At 38.8% G+C, this 21,401-nt stretch overlaps 1 protein-coding gene across 3 annotated transcripts in view; it reads right to left on the bottom strand.

Annotated features, from left to right (window-relative positions):
* Window positions 1-2,612: 2,612 nt before the first annotated feature.
* Window positions 2,613-21,401, bottom strand: part of gabrg2 (gamma-aminobutyric acid type A receptor subunit gamma2) — a 50,053-nt gene continuing 31,264 nt past the window's right edge. The window contains exons 7-10 of one of the 3 annotated variants that reach the window (XM_035667324.1): window positions 13,383-13,535; window positions 10,616-10,821; window positions 8,905-8,928; window positions 2,613-6,198 (exon numbers count right to left, since the gene is read on the bottom strand). In XM_035667324.1, coding sequence (XP_035523217.1) covers window positions 5,917-6,198; window positions 8,905-8,928; window positions 10,616-10,821; window positions 13,383-13,535 — 665 coding nt within the window. In that variant the 3' untranslated portion in view covers window positions 2,613-5,916. The remainder of the gene's footprint in view (window positions 6,199-8,904; window positions 8,929-10,615; window positions 10,822-13,382; window positions 13,536-21,401) is intronic. The other 2 variants (XM_035667325.1, XM_035667326.1) reach the window with 2 other exon arrangements.

Here is a 21,401-nt window from a genome sequence, read left to right as displayed (position 1 = left end):
TCATTAAATGTCATCTCTAATGAAGTCTGTGGTATATTGATGTAACAGGGTGATATCTTCAGTGTCAGGGCTTTAAACATTAAATCATAACCATAGTGGCTACTGTTCATTTGATGGATGTGAAGGAATCAGTGTGGATGATCGATGATGAGATTCTATAGTTCACTTTAAAGTGAGTACAAGGCTCGACATTTTTCATTTTTAAAATCAAAGTTGTACAGCTAGAGCATATTATGCATCTACCATAGTATATTATTAGCATATTGTCATCATTCTCAGTATTTTCTGATTGCTCTTTTATAAGTAAACATTTTGAGATCCTGATCAACAATCCGTAGACCATATTACTATTGAATATACTGATATAAGTCAGTATATTCATATTCTGGATGTCTCATTGCACACTGTGATGAAAGGAGGAGGGTGAAGTCCTAAAAAGTGAGCCATGTGCAGACTGCATTATTCATACAGGACTCCCTGCACTCCCAGCTCTGCACTCGCTGAAAAGCTTGTACCTCAGTTGATGAAAGGGCTAGCTATGACGGCACGGTGCTGTGGTACATTGCAGACGGTTGTGTAATAATCAGAGGGATTCACTGGCTGTCCTTTGCAGCTGCCACCCTGCCCAGTGGAGAGAAAGGTGCCAGCACAGGGGTCCATCAGCCAACTGCTGCTCTGTTTCAAGTGCACTTTCCTGGAAGGAAGAGAGTCACTGGACAAGACTAGAACAGGCTGTGCTAATTCTGCATAAAATGTGTCCTATTAAATAAAAAATATGCTTCTGGTAAAGTTATGTCATGCCTAAAATAATGTCCTTAGCTTATTCCCTGAAGACAGGTTGTACTAGAAATTACCTTTTTTCTTATCTGTATATCAGATAACTTAGTGACACATGGTTTGCAATTATGCTTCAGAAGTTAACAAAAGTACACGTGAGTCTTATTATTACACTATAATGCAATACACATTTGCATTCCAACAAATATAATATCCACTATCTCCTTCTTCAAAACATGTTGTGGCTGTAGACATGCTGGTTCTCCCAGCCTCAGAAAAGATGCAGTTTCAAGGTTGACAGTTCATCAAGATGAGTGACAAGTGCTGATGTGTAGATTTCGCCAACTGAGGCAGAGAAGGGCAGGGCTATTAAATGTGTTTTTACTTCCACATGGGGGAAATAAGGATGATTTCCATCAATTCTTTCTGGACAAGATGTAGCTATTAAAATGTCTCAACGTGTCAGTTGAACTTCGTAATTAAAGTGACAGTTTATGAAATGACAATGAAATTGGATACATTTGTTTTTCGGCGACTTTAACTACAGCTGCGTGTTTTTATGTTTTGCTTGGCTGGATCAAATTACCTAATTTATCCGTACCAGTATGTACTATTCAGGCTGTGGTAGAGGGTAAACCCAGGTATCATTTGGCATTTGTCTATTCAAAGCCCAATTAATCCACATGCAATGTTTGGTCTAACATAAATCTTTCAGGAATTCATAGTAATGTCAAGTAATATAGATTGATTGAAAATGGAAGATTATTTTAGTGTATCAGCAGCTGTTTGCCTTTAGAAAGTAAGACATTTTTGTACTTATTGTACAACATTGCGATGCTCATACAATGAGGTAGCTCTAAAATTTTAACTTCCGCTGTATATGCTCAATATTTGAATTTCTACGAGAGTGACATCTTGTGTTAGCATCAACCTCTCCTGTTTCATCACTCACACTGCAGTGCTAGACTTTTGACAGGTTGATATGATCAGCCTCAGTCTATGGCTTGAACTTTGCAACTGACAGAATTTTAAGACTGTCTGCCACATTTCTTCTATTAGTTGAAATCTATAGTCATATAGTGCTTCACAACCAGCAGGTTTTCCTGATGTTTTTAGTCTAATTGTGCAGGAGATGACGGCTGCTAAGCAATCTGAGCTCCTGACAAGTTGTCAAAAACTAGTGGAAAGTAGCTAAGTAGGCTATATTTACTCAAGAACTGTACTTAAATGAGTACTTGAGGTACTTGTAGTGTTTCCATTCCATGGAAATATCGTACCTATTACTGCACTTATTTGACAGTTATAGTTACTGTGCAGATTCAGACTGTACATAATCAAACACAGATAAGGTTATACAATACAATGCACTGTTAAAGAATAAACCAGTGGTTTATAGCATTTCTGGCTTGTGGCCCATTACAATAAAGCAGCATTTTGGGATGTCTCGTCAAAATTCAGACGTATATAAGTTGTTTCCAGTTCTACCAAAAAGACATTTCCCCTCCCCACCTCTTACATGTTTAATTCAAATAAATGTTTTAGGCCCAGATGTATCACAAAATATTTCACAAAAAAATAAAGATTAGAGAAAAGTAAAAAAACCTTTACTTTACTGCCCCAATAATCATCTTATGACCAATCATTGATCCCGAGGTTGGGAGCCACTGGACTAAACTACCTAACTTTATGTAAAATAGTTGAAACTAGCCCCAAATTGTCTTTGCATAACAGCATTACCACAATTTGTACCAATACTACAAATAAAAAATAATAATGATGAACCTATGCACATCGATAAATGCAACCATTTTATTGTAAAATTCCACAGCTATGTGCAATTCCCTTATGAAAAGGATTTTTTCCAGTACATGTATAGCATATTATGCAGACCCTAACAGAATTGATCAGTGCCCCTTTTATACAATACTCAAATGGCAAACAACTAACATACCGTATGTATGAGGATCATATGAAATTTATTTTGTTCTTGGATACCTTTTACCGAGCTCAGTAACTCTAGTGCGCATTATTTTGTTTTCTGCAGTTTGACAAAATACATAACAATAGAAAATATCTACATGTGCTGTTCACATACATGTCTCATTTGTGGGTCCCAAAGTAAATAAAATCACTTCGTCAAAAATAAGTACAGTGTAATAAAAGTCCATGTCAATGCAGGCAAAGGACTGAGACCAGATGAAACGATGCTTGAATTAGTCCCAATCGTTCAAAACATCCCTGTTTGACTTAAAACATACTCAACATGCACACTACTGAATATAAACACACTTCAGTATCTCCCATACACTGTTACATCTCTGCATTTACAGTAGAGTGCACAAAAATATAATAAACAAGCTTTTACCATCATGGAAAAAAATACCATAAAGTATGTTTGTTTTCTGCACCACTGTTCAAACACAAGACATGCTTGGTTATCAGGTATACAATGGGTTTGTAAATAAAGTCAAAGTCAGATACAGTCTGAATCAGAAATGTCTTCCAGGTGTCTGGTTTTGTATTGGTCTGGTCTACATGCTTTTGGTTCTGTACCATAAAAAAGTAAATAAAAAAAACAAACAGGAAAAACTAAACTTAACTAAACCAAAACCCCCCCCAAAATGTCTGCGGGAACATCGGTATGGCCAACATTCATTTCCTTCAAGAAAACACTCACCTTTAGCATAACCTGTTTTGTCTTTGACAAAGCAGTGTAAGTGGATTCACAAATGATATTATAGTTTGATATTCTCTATTGCATGTGTGTCAGTTTGGCACTTTATAAGATGTGATCACTCTTTTACACTTCTGTAAACTACTGAACACTGATGATGACCAGTCTACATTGCTATTGACACACTTACGTCCCTAAAGATGTGAGAGATAGAGTATGTGCACACTGAGGACAGGTTTAGACTACTAAGTAGCAGCTTCGGAACACAACTGGACCACCATTGAATACAAAAAAGGAAAGAAGTTCAGGAAATATGAGATAATGTGGTAAATGCATATGCTAGTATCATCACTGATGCTTTATTAATGATGGCAAATATCAAGACCAATGGAAACTTGTGGCGGTGAAAAAAGAAATGGGAATAATTAATAGTCACTTAGACAAGCAAATGTTCTTCTTCTGGTGGCTTGGGAACTGTTTTTTTTTTCTTCCCTGAAAATATTCAAGTCTACTACTTAGAAGCTGCACAACAGGTAATGTTGCGACTCACGAATTCAACAGATATAACGGTTTGACAGGCCTTTGTGAGAGTAGTGTACATCGATCACAACATAGAAAACACAAGATAAATAAGCTCAAGCTCCATTGACACATCAACAAAAATGTATCTTTGATATAAATGACAGCATTCTGTGTTTCTTTTCAGGGGCTATATGGACATAAAATACAATTTCTTTCAATAAATAAATAAATAAATACCATCAATGAATAAATAAATAAATACCCATTACCCCAAAGTATTCTACATGGTCAGTCCAGCATAATACAATAAGTCTAATATACTGTATGATGATATACTGTAACAATGCTGAAATTACAAAATATATACCCTTTTACAAAATCCCAAGGGCTTGACAAGTGTTTGCTTCCTTTTATAATTTATATACATAAACAATGTGATTTACACCTATTCCTTGTGAGTTTACAAATTATACTGAAGCACTTTCTCCATTTGTTGCATACTGGTGTCTATCAAAATTGATCTGTAAGGGGCTGTAATTTATGTGCGTTATATGTTATCATACACAACATTTACAATTCAGATGTTTTCGCCGTGTATTCCGCTCTCGTCACACAACATTACGGCATTCAAATTTTAATGAGAAAAAACCAAAAACAAAAAGAAAATGAAGAAAAAAAACTTCTGAGGAATTTTAAAATGCCCTACTGCCTGTAGGTAGTGTAGATTAGTTGGAATTCCTCTGTTTGAAGGCAAACCGCAGTTGCAGTTATCGCTCTGCTAATGTAACGGGGAAACAACAAATGCTTATTTTTTATGAACACCTAACTTGTTTTAGTAGTTTCTCTTGTAAAAGCTTGCATAACCAAAATACAACAGCAGTGTGTCATTATGTAAATGCTCGCTTTTAACAGCAAATGGAGGAGAGGATGAGAGGTCAGTGTTGTCTATACAGTAAGCTAATGGCTTCGAGGAAAATGATTAAACCAGTTGTCTGGCCTGAAATTCTGGGCTGATCCTCCCACCTGTATGCAAAGATGATTCCTCAACTTAAAGGATAAACTGGGCACATTTTTATCACCTATTTTTCCAATTTTCATAGAAAAAAGTAGAATTAAATCCTGAATGATAATCAACAGTGCTCATTTTTTAGTTTCCATAGCCAACAATAGAAGACCAAAAAACATGTGGATTTTTGGCCTGAAAGGTGCATGCAATAAATGTAAACCACTATGTAATAGTAAAATATATACAGTGTCTGTACAGTTGAGCATTGTCCATAAACAGCATCATCTCTCTGACCACACATAGAAAATGCAATGTTTAATTGTGCCAACACTAAATAAATTAAAAATAAATGAGCATAATCAAAATGATTTTTAATGTCACTGTCAAACATAGCTCTATTAAAGTGCTTCAGATTTTGCGTTTTAGTATGTTGAGTGAAAAAAACCCAAAAAAACCAAGTGGAAATAAATGATAAGACATAGTTAATGTAATTTAGATTTTTCTGATAGGCGTTTTTTTATTGTGATCTGAATTGCTATTAATTTGAATTGTTTACGATGGAAGTATGAATGTATTTGTCTAAAAATAACTGATTCGAAACTAACAGTAAATTTCAAAATAAAACGTCCAAAATCAAATCATGAAAACAAAAACAATAAAACTAAAGACTGTTGCTCACACAATCAATGTTTTCACAACAAATCTACAAACGTCCTCATACCAGTTTTAATGTAATGCTACAACATTTGCAGTGTCTGTCAAAGTTTTAAATGAAATGACTAAAATTCAAAGAGATTGCAACTAAAAATATTTTTTTTTCTCTAAATCAAATCATTGGGTAATTCAGTGGGTCCCCTCCTTCAAAATGTCCCTTGCTGGCACAGAGCATATGTAGAATGTAATGAACTGTATGATAAGGCTGGACGCACACCCAGGCCTAGAGATAGAGATAGGAGACCCAGTAGACCAGGTTGAAGAGACCAAATGCAGTGGGAAAGAAGATGCGTGCATATGAGTCTATCTTGGCGATGCGGATGTGCAACCTGCCGTGCCGCCAGGCTCCGGAGCGACAGTCTTCGAAACAGCAGAAGAAGCTGGTGCAGTCCTTCCCGTCCAGACACTCGTAACCGTACTCCTCGTCTCGCTCCTGCATGTGCGTGGCGTTGTTCATCTGAATAGCCGTGGCCGAGCGTGGACGGATGTCTACCGTGGGTGTCTGCTTTTAACAGGACAAAATGACACAGTTAGCTATCAGAGCCTCAGAGGGCCATAATCAAGACTAACAGGGGACCTCATTTGAGCTGCCATTTTCTTTCTCCCACTTCATTTTCTGTCATTAGTCAGCAAAATTTAATTTGCACCTTTAACTTGCCAATGGACCCTTTTAATGTGAAGAAAATACATATCGACCTATAACTACCACCTGTGGTTGTAATTAGTAAGGCTTAAAGAGACAAAGGGTCAATTCCCGTGCAACCCATGATGCAAATTACACCTTTGGGCTGGACTATAGCTGGCAGCTGAGGCACTCATGATATCATTAGTACAGTAGTCCATATTGCTTTGCACAGCAACTATGTATATTAAGCTAGTGCTGGGCAATGCCCCTCTATTTTTTATTCTAATTATGCTACTGCTGCTTTACATTCAGCATTTAAAAATGCTTCAAAAACACTGTGGCAAACAGATGACTCATCATTTATTCTAAGAACAGTTTTTAAAATGTTTTTAATGCCCAATGACTCAACAGAATGTCATAATTTGGACCTGCATGGATGTTGTAAGCAATTGTTCTGAAATACATTTATAAGATATGTTGTAACTGGCTTATGATGCTCATAAAGCTATGCTTAGGGAGGAGCATGTGTTGGCAGATGTGCAGCACGCAGCTCAGTATTTCTCCAGCCCACTCTTTCTGACACTAGATGGGTTAAAATAAACCTCCTTTTCAAACTGTGCTCACCACTGGAGGGCACATGCCTTTCATTTGTGAAGACTCTTAAAATAGGACAGTGACATCAGTGAGTCTGTGGCCCTGTCATTCTAAAGGGAGACAATTAGTATTCAAACAGACCGTTTTCATCAGCTTTTATCTTGAAATACCATGCCACCTTTACACAAATTGGAATTCTGGCTGTTTGGCAGATTAACTGCTTTCTCCCCCTATGACAGAAATGGAAGGTCCCTTGACCTTGCTGATAAACTAGGGTGTCAAGCCCATCATTTAAAAAAGACACAGTGAGTTGAGCATACTCCCAAGTTCAGCTTCTAAGAATTTGACATCCCTCAAAAAGTACCAGTAGTTGTTGTCATTTCGGTTTGTCTGTATGTTTTGTCTTTATAACATAGGAACAATAATCTATAAATGACTGAACTGGTACTCCAAATACGTTTGACGGTATATATTTATGCTCTGTGTGGTAACAATATGAGATAATTTTTAATTTTAATCAGTTCTTTTTAAATTGCAACAAACAGCAAATACTTTCTCTCTTTTGCCACATGAAGGTTTTGCCCCCAGTTAGATGTACCTACACCAGGCATGCTTGCTGCAAATAAAATAGGTCATTGCAGTTTTAGTTTGAAAATAACAATATCTGCTGTAAGCATGCATCCTCAAACAAGCTTAAAATACTTAAACTTGATTGAACTGTTCATTCCCTATAACTTCTCATCTTGCCCAGCACTAGTGCAGAAACCTGCCGTCCCTTTGAAAACCATACATAACCACAAACACATATGGGTTAGTTTCAGCATTTTTGTGTCCTCATTGAACGGACAGAGTTAATGAGGGGATTAGCAGAACAGGTTATGACTCAGTTCTCAAAGGGGATTGGTTGCACTGGAGGAAGCGTAGTGGAAGCTCAAGCAGAAGGAGCATTAACAGCATCCTGCCGCATGGCCTGGTCAAGCTGGGCTGTGCTGTGTTGGTGTTAGCAAAAAAACAAACAACAAAATAAAAAAGAAAAGAAATCAACAACAAAGAAACAACACAGTGGCATTGGCAACTTTAACTGGCTGAAAGTAGACAACCTCTTAGAGAAGACAAAAGGCAGAAACATTCTGGATTATTATTGGAGGATCCCTTGGCTGACTGACTTAAGTTGAATATTTGCTGGTAGTGTTTAAATACTGCAGTTGGATTTTTCAGCCGTACATTTAGACTCAAGTCTAGGCTGGAAATCCAACTAATGTGACTTTTAAAATATACCTTAAAATATTGTAAATAAATACATAAAAAATATACATATTGTGGACCTGCGGAAATGCAGATTATCCTGTCTTGACATGTGTGTTAGGTTAAATTTAGATCTTTGCTAGCACACACACACCCACCCCGCTTTTTGTGTGTTTAAAGATTAGCATGTGTTAATCTTCTGAATGGACCTCCAACTCTAATTATACTTAACACAGTGCAGGGGTTGTCTGTTTCAGTCTGTTAAGGCTCTGCTGACTCTGTAGGAAGCGTCAGGTTGAGAAGCCCAACAAACACACAGGTATAGATTTACTGGCAGGAGAAGGGAAAAGAAGAGGAAGCTATTGCAGCGGCTGCTTATTCACTGTGGTTACAACAACAACAAAGAGTGAAACAGGACAGAGGGAGCCAGAATGAGTCCACACTGGGCCTGGACTATTACATTCCTCTGGAACACGGGATGTGTGGGATGCTTATTTGAATTTTAAAAACTGCATAAGTACGTCTGGCTGGCTGCCTCCGCACTGTGCACTGCAGAGTGCCCCTTTTCTAATGTTATCTGTGATACCTATTTAGTAAATGATGAGGAGTACAGTAAGAATGCAGGTAGATAAAGAGGGGGTATAGAGATGCGTATCTGCTGTAGAACAGACAGAAAAGCAGTGAGGTGCTGGGGGCTCAGAGAGCCAAAATGCATCAGACACATGCAGTCAGACACAGGCAATATACCTTTGAGGAAAAGAGCCGGAGGAGCTTTTGTCCAGACAGGAAACAAAGAATATGTGGAATTGAAAGAGAGTAACAAAAAAACAAAGAAGACATGTAAACAGAGAACAAAAAACATCAATAAAAAGGAAAAAATAAACAGAAACACAAGATAATGTGTGAAAATTACAAGCACTGTCCTGTCTAACTCAAAATGGAAAGAGAAGAAATATACTGTAGAGAGACATACATGTTACGAACAGACACAAGGGGAAGATGCATGGTGGGATATATGTACCTCACATGCTTCTTACGCCAGCTTTACCTTTGGAAAAATATTACATTGCATACATATTGCAAAACTAGAGATAATAAGTAAACACTATCCATAATGCAGAGTTCAAATACTCCCTGTGAGTGAGACATCATTACATTTTTACATGAAGTTGGAAGCATTTGTATTACACAGCACTTCATCAAGCATCTTTGTCAGTTCCAGCATGTGAAATTAAACAAATGATAAGATAAACTGATACAATACACTAACAGGAAGAAATCTGATAAACGGAAATCTCTCTGCATTTTAATAAGACGTAGATCCCTTGCAACCAGAACAACTTACAAGTAGTAAAAGAAACTTTTGAGGTTCTTCATTTATATTTCCTTGATTTCCTATTGTCTCTGCATTTTTAACAATTCATGAACATCAAAAGAATTTCAGTCAAAAAAATCCTTTTCTTGCATACTTGGCAAATCATGCAGAGAACCTAGAAAAGCTCCTCTGAGATGGCAAACTGGCATTGCACCTTCCACTTTATTAGTCATTCATTCGCCCACGAGACACTTAGACCATGTGCAAAACCTCAGTTACAGAGGCTAAAACTAGAGCGCCCCACTTTCCCCCAAAGTTCCAGTTCAATACTCCTGTTCACCCAAGCTCAGTATACTTAGAGGTTTAAGATTTAATATCTTTCAAGTCCAATTCCGCCCAAAAAAGCCAGGACTTGAAGGATGGATTTCAGTCACCTACGTACAACCCTTTAAGTATTGCAACTTGGGTTTAGTTATCAAAGAAAAAAAAGCATAAAAACATAACTTTTTCTGCTAATTGGAACAAATTTTCACTCAAAATCGTTATTCCTATATATATATATTCCTACAGGCCAACTCTAGCTGATTAGGAATAAATGCAAGTCTAGCTGTCAAAGGTAAGTACACTCGGGTCCGTAAGTGCTTATATATTTGTGGAGAGAGGATGGCCTTTCAACCGAGCTGCCATGATCTCTGGAGGGATTTAAGACTCGCATGAGGCCAACTCTCCTGTCATGTGACATGGTTCTAAATTACAACTGTAACAGATGTGTGGCGGATTAGGAATAAGGTTTCAGCTGCACGTCTCGCTCATTGAGTAATTTGACGGGTTGGCCTGTGGGAAGATGCTCCCTTAGGGATACTAAGCAGTGTATAGCTTTTTCTAAGGCTTATCCCAGTACTGTAATGGAGTGGGAGGGACAAAGAGCATGTTGGGAGAACTTGACCTTTCACCTAAAGAAAGGATATTGTAAAAACTGTAAAGATATTCAACAAATATATAATACGCAAATTGAAACACTGTTGTTTGTAGCTACAGTTGTGCATCCTTTCTTGGCCAAAAACAGAAACTTCAGGAAATATAAAAACCTGTCATAATAAAACAAACAAACAGAAAACCAAGTTCACTTCAAAAGACGCTCACCGGGTTTTTCTTCTTCTTGTCCTTTTTGGCACTCGGCTTCCTGTTGCTGACAAAGTAGTGCAGTGTGCCATATTCTATAAGTGCAGCAAAGACGAAGATAAAGCAGACAGAGACAAACAGGTCCATGGCAGTCACATAGGAAACTTTTGGAAGGGATTTTCTGGCAATAGTACTCAGCGTGGTCATGGTCAGCACAGTTGTGATGCCTGGTGAGAGATCGGAGAGAACAGAGAAAATGATGTAAGTTCAATTATACTCTTTTCAGCTCAGTGGTATGTGTCATTTCACATTGCATTCTTATGTGATCTAAAAATGGAATAACATTTTCAATAATAATGATGAATAATAATAATTTTGTTTTTATAACGGATATCCCAATTCGATCTCAACTATTGGTATTAGAGCCCATCAAGGCATTTTTTCACTGATATACCTATGTTGAGCTTTATTAACTGATCCAAGCTTTTTTATTGTGATGTAGCTGTTTTTACTCATGCAGCTTTCATGCATGTTGCAACCATCGTCAGCTCTCTCCGCTGTCTCTTTTCCTTCACTCTGCTCAACTCTGTGTGAGTGAGAACAGAGGCAGCTCCGCCCGGTGCAGTGTTTCACCGCAGGCGGGGCTACCTCTGCTCGGAGGAGAGTGCGGTAGAGATCCGACACGACCAAAGTCAACACGGCACTGAAAGTGCAACAAAAACACTTTTTACATACAATGAAACTGATTGTTTTACTAACAGAATATTCCCCCTAAAATACTTTCACAGTCTGAGGGAAACTGAACGAGGTGGAGAGTCAAACTTTGGAAATCATTTTTACTGACGTGTGCACCACTTTTCCCATTTGTTAATACATGTTTTAACTCATATAGCCAAGTGCTTATACATTTTTCAACATGGGAACACATATGCTTTTAAATGTTTTAGCGTAGGAGGTAAATGTTTCACTTCAGAAACACATTTTACTGCCTAGGAAAAAATAACCCAAAAGAAATAAATCACTGGAGATTTAATAAAACTGAGTTTCACATCTGAAGCTCCGTGTGATGGAAGGTGTGACAGACGGACCGAAAATGATTTCAAGCAGCTCTTTTTGACCAACAATGTAGTGCATAAATATTAAGCTGTGTATATATAAATAAAAGAGGATTACTTTTGGTTGTTTAATTGCAAGCTCTTAACAGTTAGGCGCCTATGAGGGAAGGGTGAACAGCTGTTTTACTGTCCTCTTGATCCACATACTTTAGTGGTTTAGCAGCCATTGACCACCACACTGACATACTACATTCCTTTATCTGGCAACCCTCTCCCTGTTTCCTTCCACTCTATCCGCCTCTGACGATGATGGTAGATGGGAGGCGGGGTGGATGGCACTACATTCTTTATCTGGCAACCCCTCCTCCCTGTTTCCTCACTCTATCCGCCTCTGACGATGATGTAGATGGAGGCGGGGTGATGGCATATGACAGGGAAATCCATTTATAAGTACACGGATTAACAACAGCAGCGTCACAACTCCCTAGTACCAACAAACAAGCAACTAACAAGACCGCCTCCCTCCTTTAAATACAGCATACATGCAAGGGCCTTGTATAGGAGATGATTTATGTCTAAATTTAATGTGGACTGAAAGACATTCAGTCTGCGTCAAGATTAGCGTTGCAGTATTGTGAGTGAATTGATATATTTCTGGATGGCATTGAAGGATTAAGAATTATGTCATCTGCATTAATCCGCTTCCTAACCACCTGGCTTCCTCTACCTCCTGCATCATCTTTCAAAGGAAATTAAGACATTTGACTCTTGGTACAATTTTAGTTGGGAATTAATAGTGTTATTATTTCAACTGCAAATCATGTCTGGAACTGCAGGAGCAGGAGAAAACCAAACAACCTATTTTTAGAGAGATTAATGATGGACAAAGTAATGACGATAGTGAGGTAGAATGAGGGTTTTCTGCCTGCGGGGATTGTTTTACATTCAGTTATGCTCACTAATGATCACATCACATGGACTTAAGGTCAGGATTTAGAGCCTTAAGGGGCCAAAAGGAACGCTGACTAAGGTATTTGTGCGTAACTGCATCACAAGTGAACTTTTGAGGATGTCCAATGGATACCAAGGGCAAGTTCAAATTTCCTTGAAATCCTCACGTTTGCCCTTTTTTTTCCATTCCGTGTCACTTTATTACATGCAGTGAAGAGGCCACCTGCCTTATTATTATTGTGCTGAGGCTGCATCTCTGCATCTTCCCCTGCTGTAGTGCATAATTAATGTCTCATTAAGGCATGCATGAAAACATATGTGCCAGGAAAGGCTCTTCTAATCAAGATGGACTAGATTCCTTAAGCAGCTGCCCTATCTCAGAGGGAGAAAGAGGAGGAGGAAGGATGGTGAAGGAGAAAACAAAAGGAAAGGATAGAATGCCACGAAGGAGGAAGCGGACTGCTTTCCTTATGAGGCGGTGTGTGACGACTACAGGGTGTTTCAGCCAGGATGGTTAATGAACCTTACGGGTATAAAGTGCAGCATATGTGTGTTTGGGCTAGTTGGACTGACTATAAGAATGAGCTAAAGCAAAGGGTCTGTCAAGGCTTGATGAGCAGTTACAGAAGAGAGGGATATGGAATAAAAAGAAACAGAACAGTTTAATTAAAGACATTTTAATTGTTTCTGCTAACTGGTTTTCATCTTTTTTAATTGACATCAACATGTCTAACAAATGATCACAATCTTGTGGCAGAAATAACTTTTAGTTTTGTTTTTACCCAATGATGTCCTGGCAGGTACCGCATCCTTGTTGATCCAGAATGAGACCCAGGAGAGGACAACAATCAGGGTGCATGGGATGTAGGTCTGAATGGTGAAGTAGCCCATTCTCCTGCTCAGGTCAAAGAAGACGGTCAGCACCACATAGTCTCCTGGAGAGAGATAAATAACAGGAGAAAAGAAAAAGTGAGGACATTGTAGAATGTATGTATGAACGTATAAAGTTTATATGCAGGAGTGAATTTACTTTATAACGTACGTGTAAAAAATAAAAAGTGATTAGTCTTGGCAATCGATTTTTACAGTCCATACTATGAAGCTCATAATATAACATGTAGTGCACTGAGAAAGTACTATAGGAGGTGGACAGCATACCTACTTTATTAAATCCTATTACATGATCTTACTATGATCAAAGAAAGTTGTCAGCACAGAAACACCAGGTGTAGATTAACCCATTCAGAACCCAGTTGTTTCAAACACACAAGAATAAATAATGCAGTGGTAGATTTTTCCTCTAAAATGTATAAATGTATAAGTAATATAACATCTTGTTTATTTTAAACGCAGTTCAAACACAAATTATGTACTTTAACCACATGATTAGTATATTAAAATATGCCTTATGCTTCCTCCTCCTAAGGGGTTGTGGCTCTATTGAAGTCCACTTTGGATGATTTGGGACACTGTGATTGGCTTATTGACATCCAATCAAATACGTTTGTGCATTTGGTTAGAGTTAGGTGACTAGAAAGTAATGTCCATTTGAATGGATGGGGTATATGAATGGGTTAAACAAACTGTTAAGTCATGGACTGATCAATACATAATGTGTAACCAAAGTCTCCACTGCATGTTTGCCCAAGGCAACTCAAGGTCTAAAATGAAATGGAGTGATATAGAGAGCTGGAGCTGGACTTGCTTGGATACACACACAGACAAACCTCCTCTCCTGCCAGTAGTTAGCTGGAACATGAACACCAGCATCTAGCTGATGATGAGCCATCCCTGTGCTGGCTGCTGACCCCAGCAGATGTTATGTGTTAAGAGGTTGAGGTTAGCTGAGCCAAGAGGGACCTGACCCTGACAATATGGATCATCTGGCCTGCCTGCCTAAAATGCATGCAGAGCAACGCATGCATACATGCATACAGTACTCTTGCAAATGTGCTTCTAACACCCTTCCAAGGAGGGAACGCGGGACCAAATAGAGACGCAGACATGTAAAAGAAAAAACTCCTAACACACACACACATACACAAAAACATTCCTGTATCAATGCCAGCTTGACAATGCAGCAATACCTGCCAATAGTTACTGTCCTCTTCAGCTGTCTACCTATGTACCTGTCTGTCTGCTTCTCTGGGTTTAATGGCAGTTCACTGCTGGCCTGCAGCTCAGTCAGTCATCCGCTAATTGATTAACACCAGACTGTTAAGAGTGTCGGAAACCTCCCCTGGCCTCTCACTGTGGTCTGTAACCTGCAGGGCACAAACCTACTCTATCTCAGCCATGTATCCACAGTGTGTGTGTGTATGTATGTGTTTGTGTGTTTAAGCATCCACCACACATGGAACAGTCTCTGCAGCTGGGGATTGAACAGCTGGCTAATAATTTTCCTCATGAGAAAGGGCGCACAACACATACTGCAGTTTAGTGAAAAACAGCCAACATCTGTGTATTTGTGTGTTAATGAGAGACAGGAAGAGAAAGAGATGAGACTGTCAGTGTTTATTATGTCTGCCAACATGTGAACTCTGTGTGAGTCGAGTCCTTGTAGTGTCTGGGCAGAGACCAGGTCTATGTGATTTATTCCAGCATGGACCTCTTTTCACCCAGCCATTGATAGCATCATTAAATAAACCAAGTGCAATAACCCCGGCAGCACAACCATAACTGTTCATATCACCACATGTGTTTTCTGCTGATGCAGGCAGGTGCACAGTATATTACAGTGCACTGCCTCAGTTTGTAGGAGTACGGGAGACACATGAAGGCTGCTCTCAGGGGTCCTGCAGCCCACTATTTTGTTTTTATTAACATTACATTAGCAGGGGCCCAAAACCGAGACCCCTGACAGCTGAGAAACTGTCGGTTAATACACTTATTCTAGCTTGGTCAGCAGCACAAAGCCTCCTTCACATTACTTCAGACTCTTAATGATAATGGGATTTCCACCACAGGGGTGAGGGCGGCTAGTGTAAGACCCTGCTGCCATACGCCTCTCTTCGTCTGTTCGCGGGTTTCATTAAAGGCCACAGTGCTTGCCAGGAAGACACTTTGAGGAGGTGTTATCGACCGATGCCCTCCATTCTGGCAGGCTGATGTATCTGCATCAGCCCGCCTGCCATTATGGCTCTGTAGTAATGCATCAGTTTGTTAATGACTTCCTGATTTCACTCAAGACAAAATGGTTTCCAGTTCCGTCACTGGTTTAAGTGTTTGGCTGGGATTTCGCAACATTACAGAATGGGGAGCGAATAGTTTATTGCTCCAGATAAACAGTCCCAACACAATTAGTGGACCGTGTGAACACTTTACATTACATTGTTTTGTTTTGCATGTTGTTGTTACCTGCTTAATTGATTGATCCTGCAATCTTTTAAAGGGTTCTGGTGGCGTATATATTTCTCAAAGAATACAATCTTGGTGGGATGTGTAGCGGTGTATGCTAATGTGCTCTGCTACCGCTAGGAGTCGTCAATATTAAATAACTTGGAATCCTAGACATAGGGGGTTCGAATATTAATATTACTCAATTGTGAAAAAAAGTTTAGATGGATATCACCTAAAAAACCTGTTCACATGTTGACGTATGCATGCTTGTGTGGGAAGAAAGGTCCCTATTTATTTCTCTCTCAAGACTACAGCTGGGATATCGAAGCTTCCAAACCTTCATGCCTACGTTCCTCCTAATGGGAGCCCTCCAACTAACCTCAGCTAGAACTGTGCATCTGTCAACACCAACAGACGAGGGTGTGTTCACAAGAGCGTTCACACTCTATCTTCATAGTCTATCTATAGAAAGTCTATAGAAAGCTCTTTTCTTCAAGGCTGTTGCTGCCACCTAGGTTGAATTTACTTGCTGTGAATAAACAGTGAATACAATGAAGCTGTCATGCTTGGTGCTACATGTATGAGCTCACAGCCTTTTCACATGTATCGAACAATGGCCGCATCTCCTGTGATCCTACAGGCAGCTTCGCTCCTAATTCCTTTATAATCATCAGTTGAGCTTCGTGTGCTAATTTCTACAGCAAAAAGAACACAGAGTTCAGATCTCTGCCTTTTCTTTGCGTCTTTGTTATTAAAATTGCTAAAAATTCAAATTTCTCCAATCCTATCATCTTATTGCTGTAAGTACATCTCTATCCATTCCTTTCTGCCTATAATTCATGAATGAAAAATGCTGATGACAGCTGTGTGAAGAATCAACTTTGCAGACAACAGCTCAAAACTATTGTTATATAGTATTAAGATATGGTTTGAAGTATTTTTATTAGGATCACAAATTTCCCTGGCAAAAGCGATTTACTACAAGCTGATGTAATCTACGGAAAGCAATAAAAACTTGGCGGGGATGATCATTCATCAGAAAACAGAGCTGCTTTGTTGTTAAAAGCCGCAGAGACAACACACTCAACCGAATTAGACACACACACACACACACCCAGCAGAGGGGGTGAAAGATCTTTCTTCCATATGAGCCTTATACTGTGGTGGAAATACAAAGAAAGATGTATGTTTTATTATTATTAGAATACAGGAATTGTTATAACATTCTGTATTTCTTGGAAGACTACTGAAGCTACGGCAGGCACTGTTGATCCCAATGTGGCTGTACATTATTGCACAATAGCCACAGGGGAGTTCATAGGAATGTAACATGGTAATTGAGAATTGCTGACCCGAAGAAAAAAAAAAGGAAGTGTCACATGAGAATATCATTCTGCTGGCAGCCAGGCTTTAAATTGGTGTGGATATGGATGGGCAGGAGAGACCTGAGGCACATGCTGGCCATCCGATGAAGGCAGACAAGCCAGACACATTGCAGAGCTGCTGACAGGCTGTCTTGCTGAGCTCCTCTCCTGTCAGGGGTCATCTATATCAGAGGTGACAGCGGATGCTATTGTGCATGTGTGTGTGGTTGTGTGAAAGACAGGAGCTTTGCTAATGACCAAGGTTATGCCATGGCTGGTTGCCAGGGTCAACAATACTTACAGATTATGTTAACTCACCACTTTCGGTGGCATGACTGGGGGCTATATACCACTGATTAACTAGTTACAATGGCTTTGCATTTTGCCTCCACAGGCTACTGCAGCTATTCCTACCCGACAGTGGGTGGCAAGATGATGTCACGGCAAAAAAAAAAAAAAAGGAAAAAAAAGGCACAGCATTGTCATGGTGAGTAACTGCGGCAACACAGCAGCACGATTAAACACCAGACAGGAGTCTGCAGAGTTTGATTGCCTTGTTGTTAACATTGTGGTGAATGTGACAGAGACAGATGATTATCCCTCTCTCAGACACACTAATAGCTCTCAAATTATTGAGAGCAAGGCTGTTTACAGAATTTATGACAGGTAGTAAGAAGCTGCCAAAACTGTTTTCCTTACCATTATTTGAAAAGTTTAGGAGAAAGTGGAAATGTCTAAAATCTAAATATTTTAGAAAATGTCACATGCTAACATCAGGGCTAGATAAACGTGCTGAGAGGGGCCCTGGGAAATAAAATATGGTCCCATTTTGAGCCCCCCCCCCAAAAAACACGCTTTCTACCAAGCCATTTCGCCCAGAGTCACAGGAGCCAACCAGTATTTCTACTGTTGATTAAATACAAATTGGTAATGATTATGCACCAAGTAAATATAATCAACTGCAATATTAGAGATATTAAAACTAAATTCTTACACAGGGGCCCTTTATAAGGCAAAGCCTCGAGTTGGGTAAAAATGCAGTTGCCACCTTGTGGCCCAGTTTTAATTGTGCTTTAGCGGCACATTAACAAACAAATTTGTAATTAATCAAATCGCCACAAAGTAATTACCACACAGATCATGGGACAGTTGTCCCCGCAGCCAAGTTGGTAATCCAGCCTCAGCTACCATCTTAAAAGATACCACACTTTTATTTCAGGCCACAAACAATAATCTTGTTTATTTCTCGTCCTTACCTTAATTGGCTTATTTCCCTACAGAAATTTTAAGATAACCAAAATAACATTGGGGAGTTTATTTCCATCACGTCATACAATATAAAAACAAAGTCAAGGCACATCTCTGGCTTCGCTCTCCATCTCTCTCTCAGTTTTATCTGTGTTCCAGCTTACCTTGTCTAAAAATGGCTTCATTATTTCTTATTCACACACTGACGAAAGATGCGATTCACACTCATTACATAAGCCCCAACTTCTCAAATGCAGCTCTCACTCTGCTTCCTCGCCATGTTTAATATATCACCTCTTTGGTCTTATTTTCTGTTTTTATTTTCTGTATCTATCTTGGCCAGGTGACAGGACTTTGTCCTCGCTCAACAGACGCGGCACTGATGGCTCCAGTTTTTTGTACCACATGTGCTTCTTTAAAAGGAATGAATGAAGAAATGATGAGCTGCAATTTAAAATTCATACAGCTAATTTTGGAAAAAAAACAAAAAGCGAGGGAGGAGAGGACAGAATGTGACGCTGTGGCAGTGATAGAAACCAACAGATAACAGATAAACACACAAGACGAAAAGCTTTCCAGAGACCACAATTTGTGTGCGTATCCTTGAAAAAAGAAATATAATGGAAATCTTAAAAACATAGATGGATGGACAGGTAATTTGATATTCTAAGGCAAGCAGTCAGAAGAAGATAGATGGACAATGTTTACAATTTGCATATTTTTCAGTGATTCAACTATTTTAGCCATTTTAAGTTTTATCTTCGACTTACTGATTGTCCCTTTCCAAGAAAAAAGCTTTAAACAAAACGGACAGTTACAGTAGGAACAGCAATTTGTTTGCAATAAACAGAAGAATCACTGAGTAGTTATAGCTTCACTAGTAATAACCACTGTGGCTGAAAATCCTGCAGAGCCTTTAACAGAAAATCGAAGGGCAAGGATGTCACGGCGCTGGCCATATTTTTTATAACTGATGATAAACTGTTAGTGTTGCGGTGTTTTTGCACATGATCATTTGTCAAAGATGCTTTAAAAATTTACAAGCGCCTCCCACATGCCCCCTTTAAGAATCACAACAACAGTAAATAAAGCTTGTACGTTTATGACGTGATGTTTCAGAACATCTGAACTGTTAAATGATATGGTCTTGTGTATAACCAACTCACTGAGCTTTGCAGATTAAAGTCACTTCCGCAAAACTGAAGCATTTGATATTGCTATTTTAGGCTGTCAAGTTTTACGCAACATATACCAGGAATCAGTTTACATTCATTGTATCATGTTATTGTAATGTCTACTTTCATGAATTATAGGTGCTGTCAGAAGAAAAACGGTAAACTCGCTATTACAGGATGTCTTCAGGATATTAGTCATAATGGCACAAAGCACTGATCTTTACAATAGCAACAATGTCATTTAAATTGAAATTCTATGGATAAGCTCAGATAGACAATGTATAAGCCTAAACAATCAGTGCCCACTTCACTGCCAATGGCTTTGTGCTATTACAGATTAGAGTTTTTGGATCCTTGGTTTTAAGCTTTGAAATCTAATTCATCATATTCTACCAACTGACTGAATTGCCCATAACTACAGCCCTCATATATGCCTGTGCATACTCGGACTAAGTAGCATTTTCTTTTAAGTACCTTAATAATCACGAAGCTTTGCGAAAACAGTACTCCCATAGCAACACAGCACACTTCAGGAAACTGGTATTTTCAGTGCAGTACGCCTTATAAGCAAATGTGCTCCTTGTGCTTAAGCTCATACATGATCCCAGCTATCCAGCCTGAATATTAACAATGCATCGCCTCATACAGATTCATGGACAGTGTGATTGAAATTTAATTTCACTGTAGCCTTTGCTAGACTTACTGGTAATAGGCCTCTGATACGTTATACTATCTGTGACATGTATTAGCATAATATGCAGAAATAAGACATATTGTGCTCTTTTCAAGGCTTGGAGAGGTAATAGCATATGCCACACATGCCATATAAATATTGATTCTGCAGAGTCCTAATACCACTATAACAGGAAAAAGGCTTTAAAATTTGTTAAGCACTTCCCTAGAATTCAGGTAATGTGCTGTACAGTATCATCATGATTCACGAGAAACTGCTGCTTCTGTTTTCATAGCAATTTTGAGATGTATCTCATGAAATGTATTAGCCAAGCAGACACAGGATGTTCCACGACTATGTTTCCATATTTTTATCGCTAATCAATTTCAAACCCTGGATTGCAGAGTATAATGCAAGGCCAATAAGCTGAGAAGAGTATCTAGGACCCTAGCACAGAACTTTATAAGAATTTATTGAGCAATGAGGGCTTGGCCTTGGAATAATTGCTCCACAGAGTGGCATCAACTTTTAGCATCTAAACCAGCGCCGTCCTTTTCAACAGGGTAGCAAGAAGAGACTATTAAAGTTAATTTTGTGTGTGCGGATGCAAATGCAAGCATGTACAATACATATACAAACTCCATTTAGTAATAGTTGTTGTAAAGTAAGATTTCTAAAATCCAAACCCTCATTCTGCAGAACTCTGTGAAAAAATTAGCCCTCTTAGCCCTAACAGTTTTACAGGAATACTGTGTACTTTCTTGTGTATTTATTATTTTTCTTTGTAACTTTATAATTAACCTCCAGCTGCACTTCCACCTGCTACAACATCCAAATATTGTTGTTGTATTCCATAGACAAAAATATACAAATAGGAAATGAAAAATTTTGCACAATGAGTACTATTACTTACTGGATATTTTAAGTACAATTACCTGATAGTACTTCTGCAGTTTTACTGCAAATTTACATTGCTTGTCTTTTTGTTTTAACGTTTTACCA

This window comes from Morone saxatilis, unplaced genomic scaffold (genome assembly GCF_004916995.1).
Source record: "Morone saxatilis isolate NCDOM2014 unplaced genomic scaffold, NCSU_SB_2.0 Contig20, whole genome shotgun sequence".
NCBI lineage: Eukaryota > Metazoa > Chordata > Actinopteri > Moronidae > Morone > Morone saxatilis.
The sequence above is the reverse complement of the archived record's forward strand: the minus strand, read 5'-3'. Positions and strand labels throughout refer to the sequence as shown.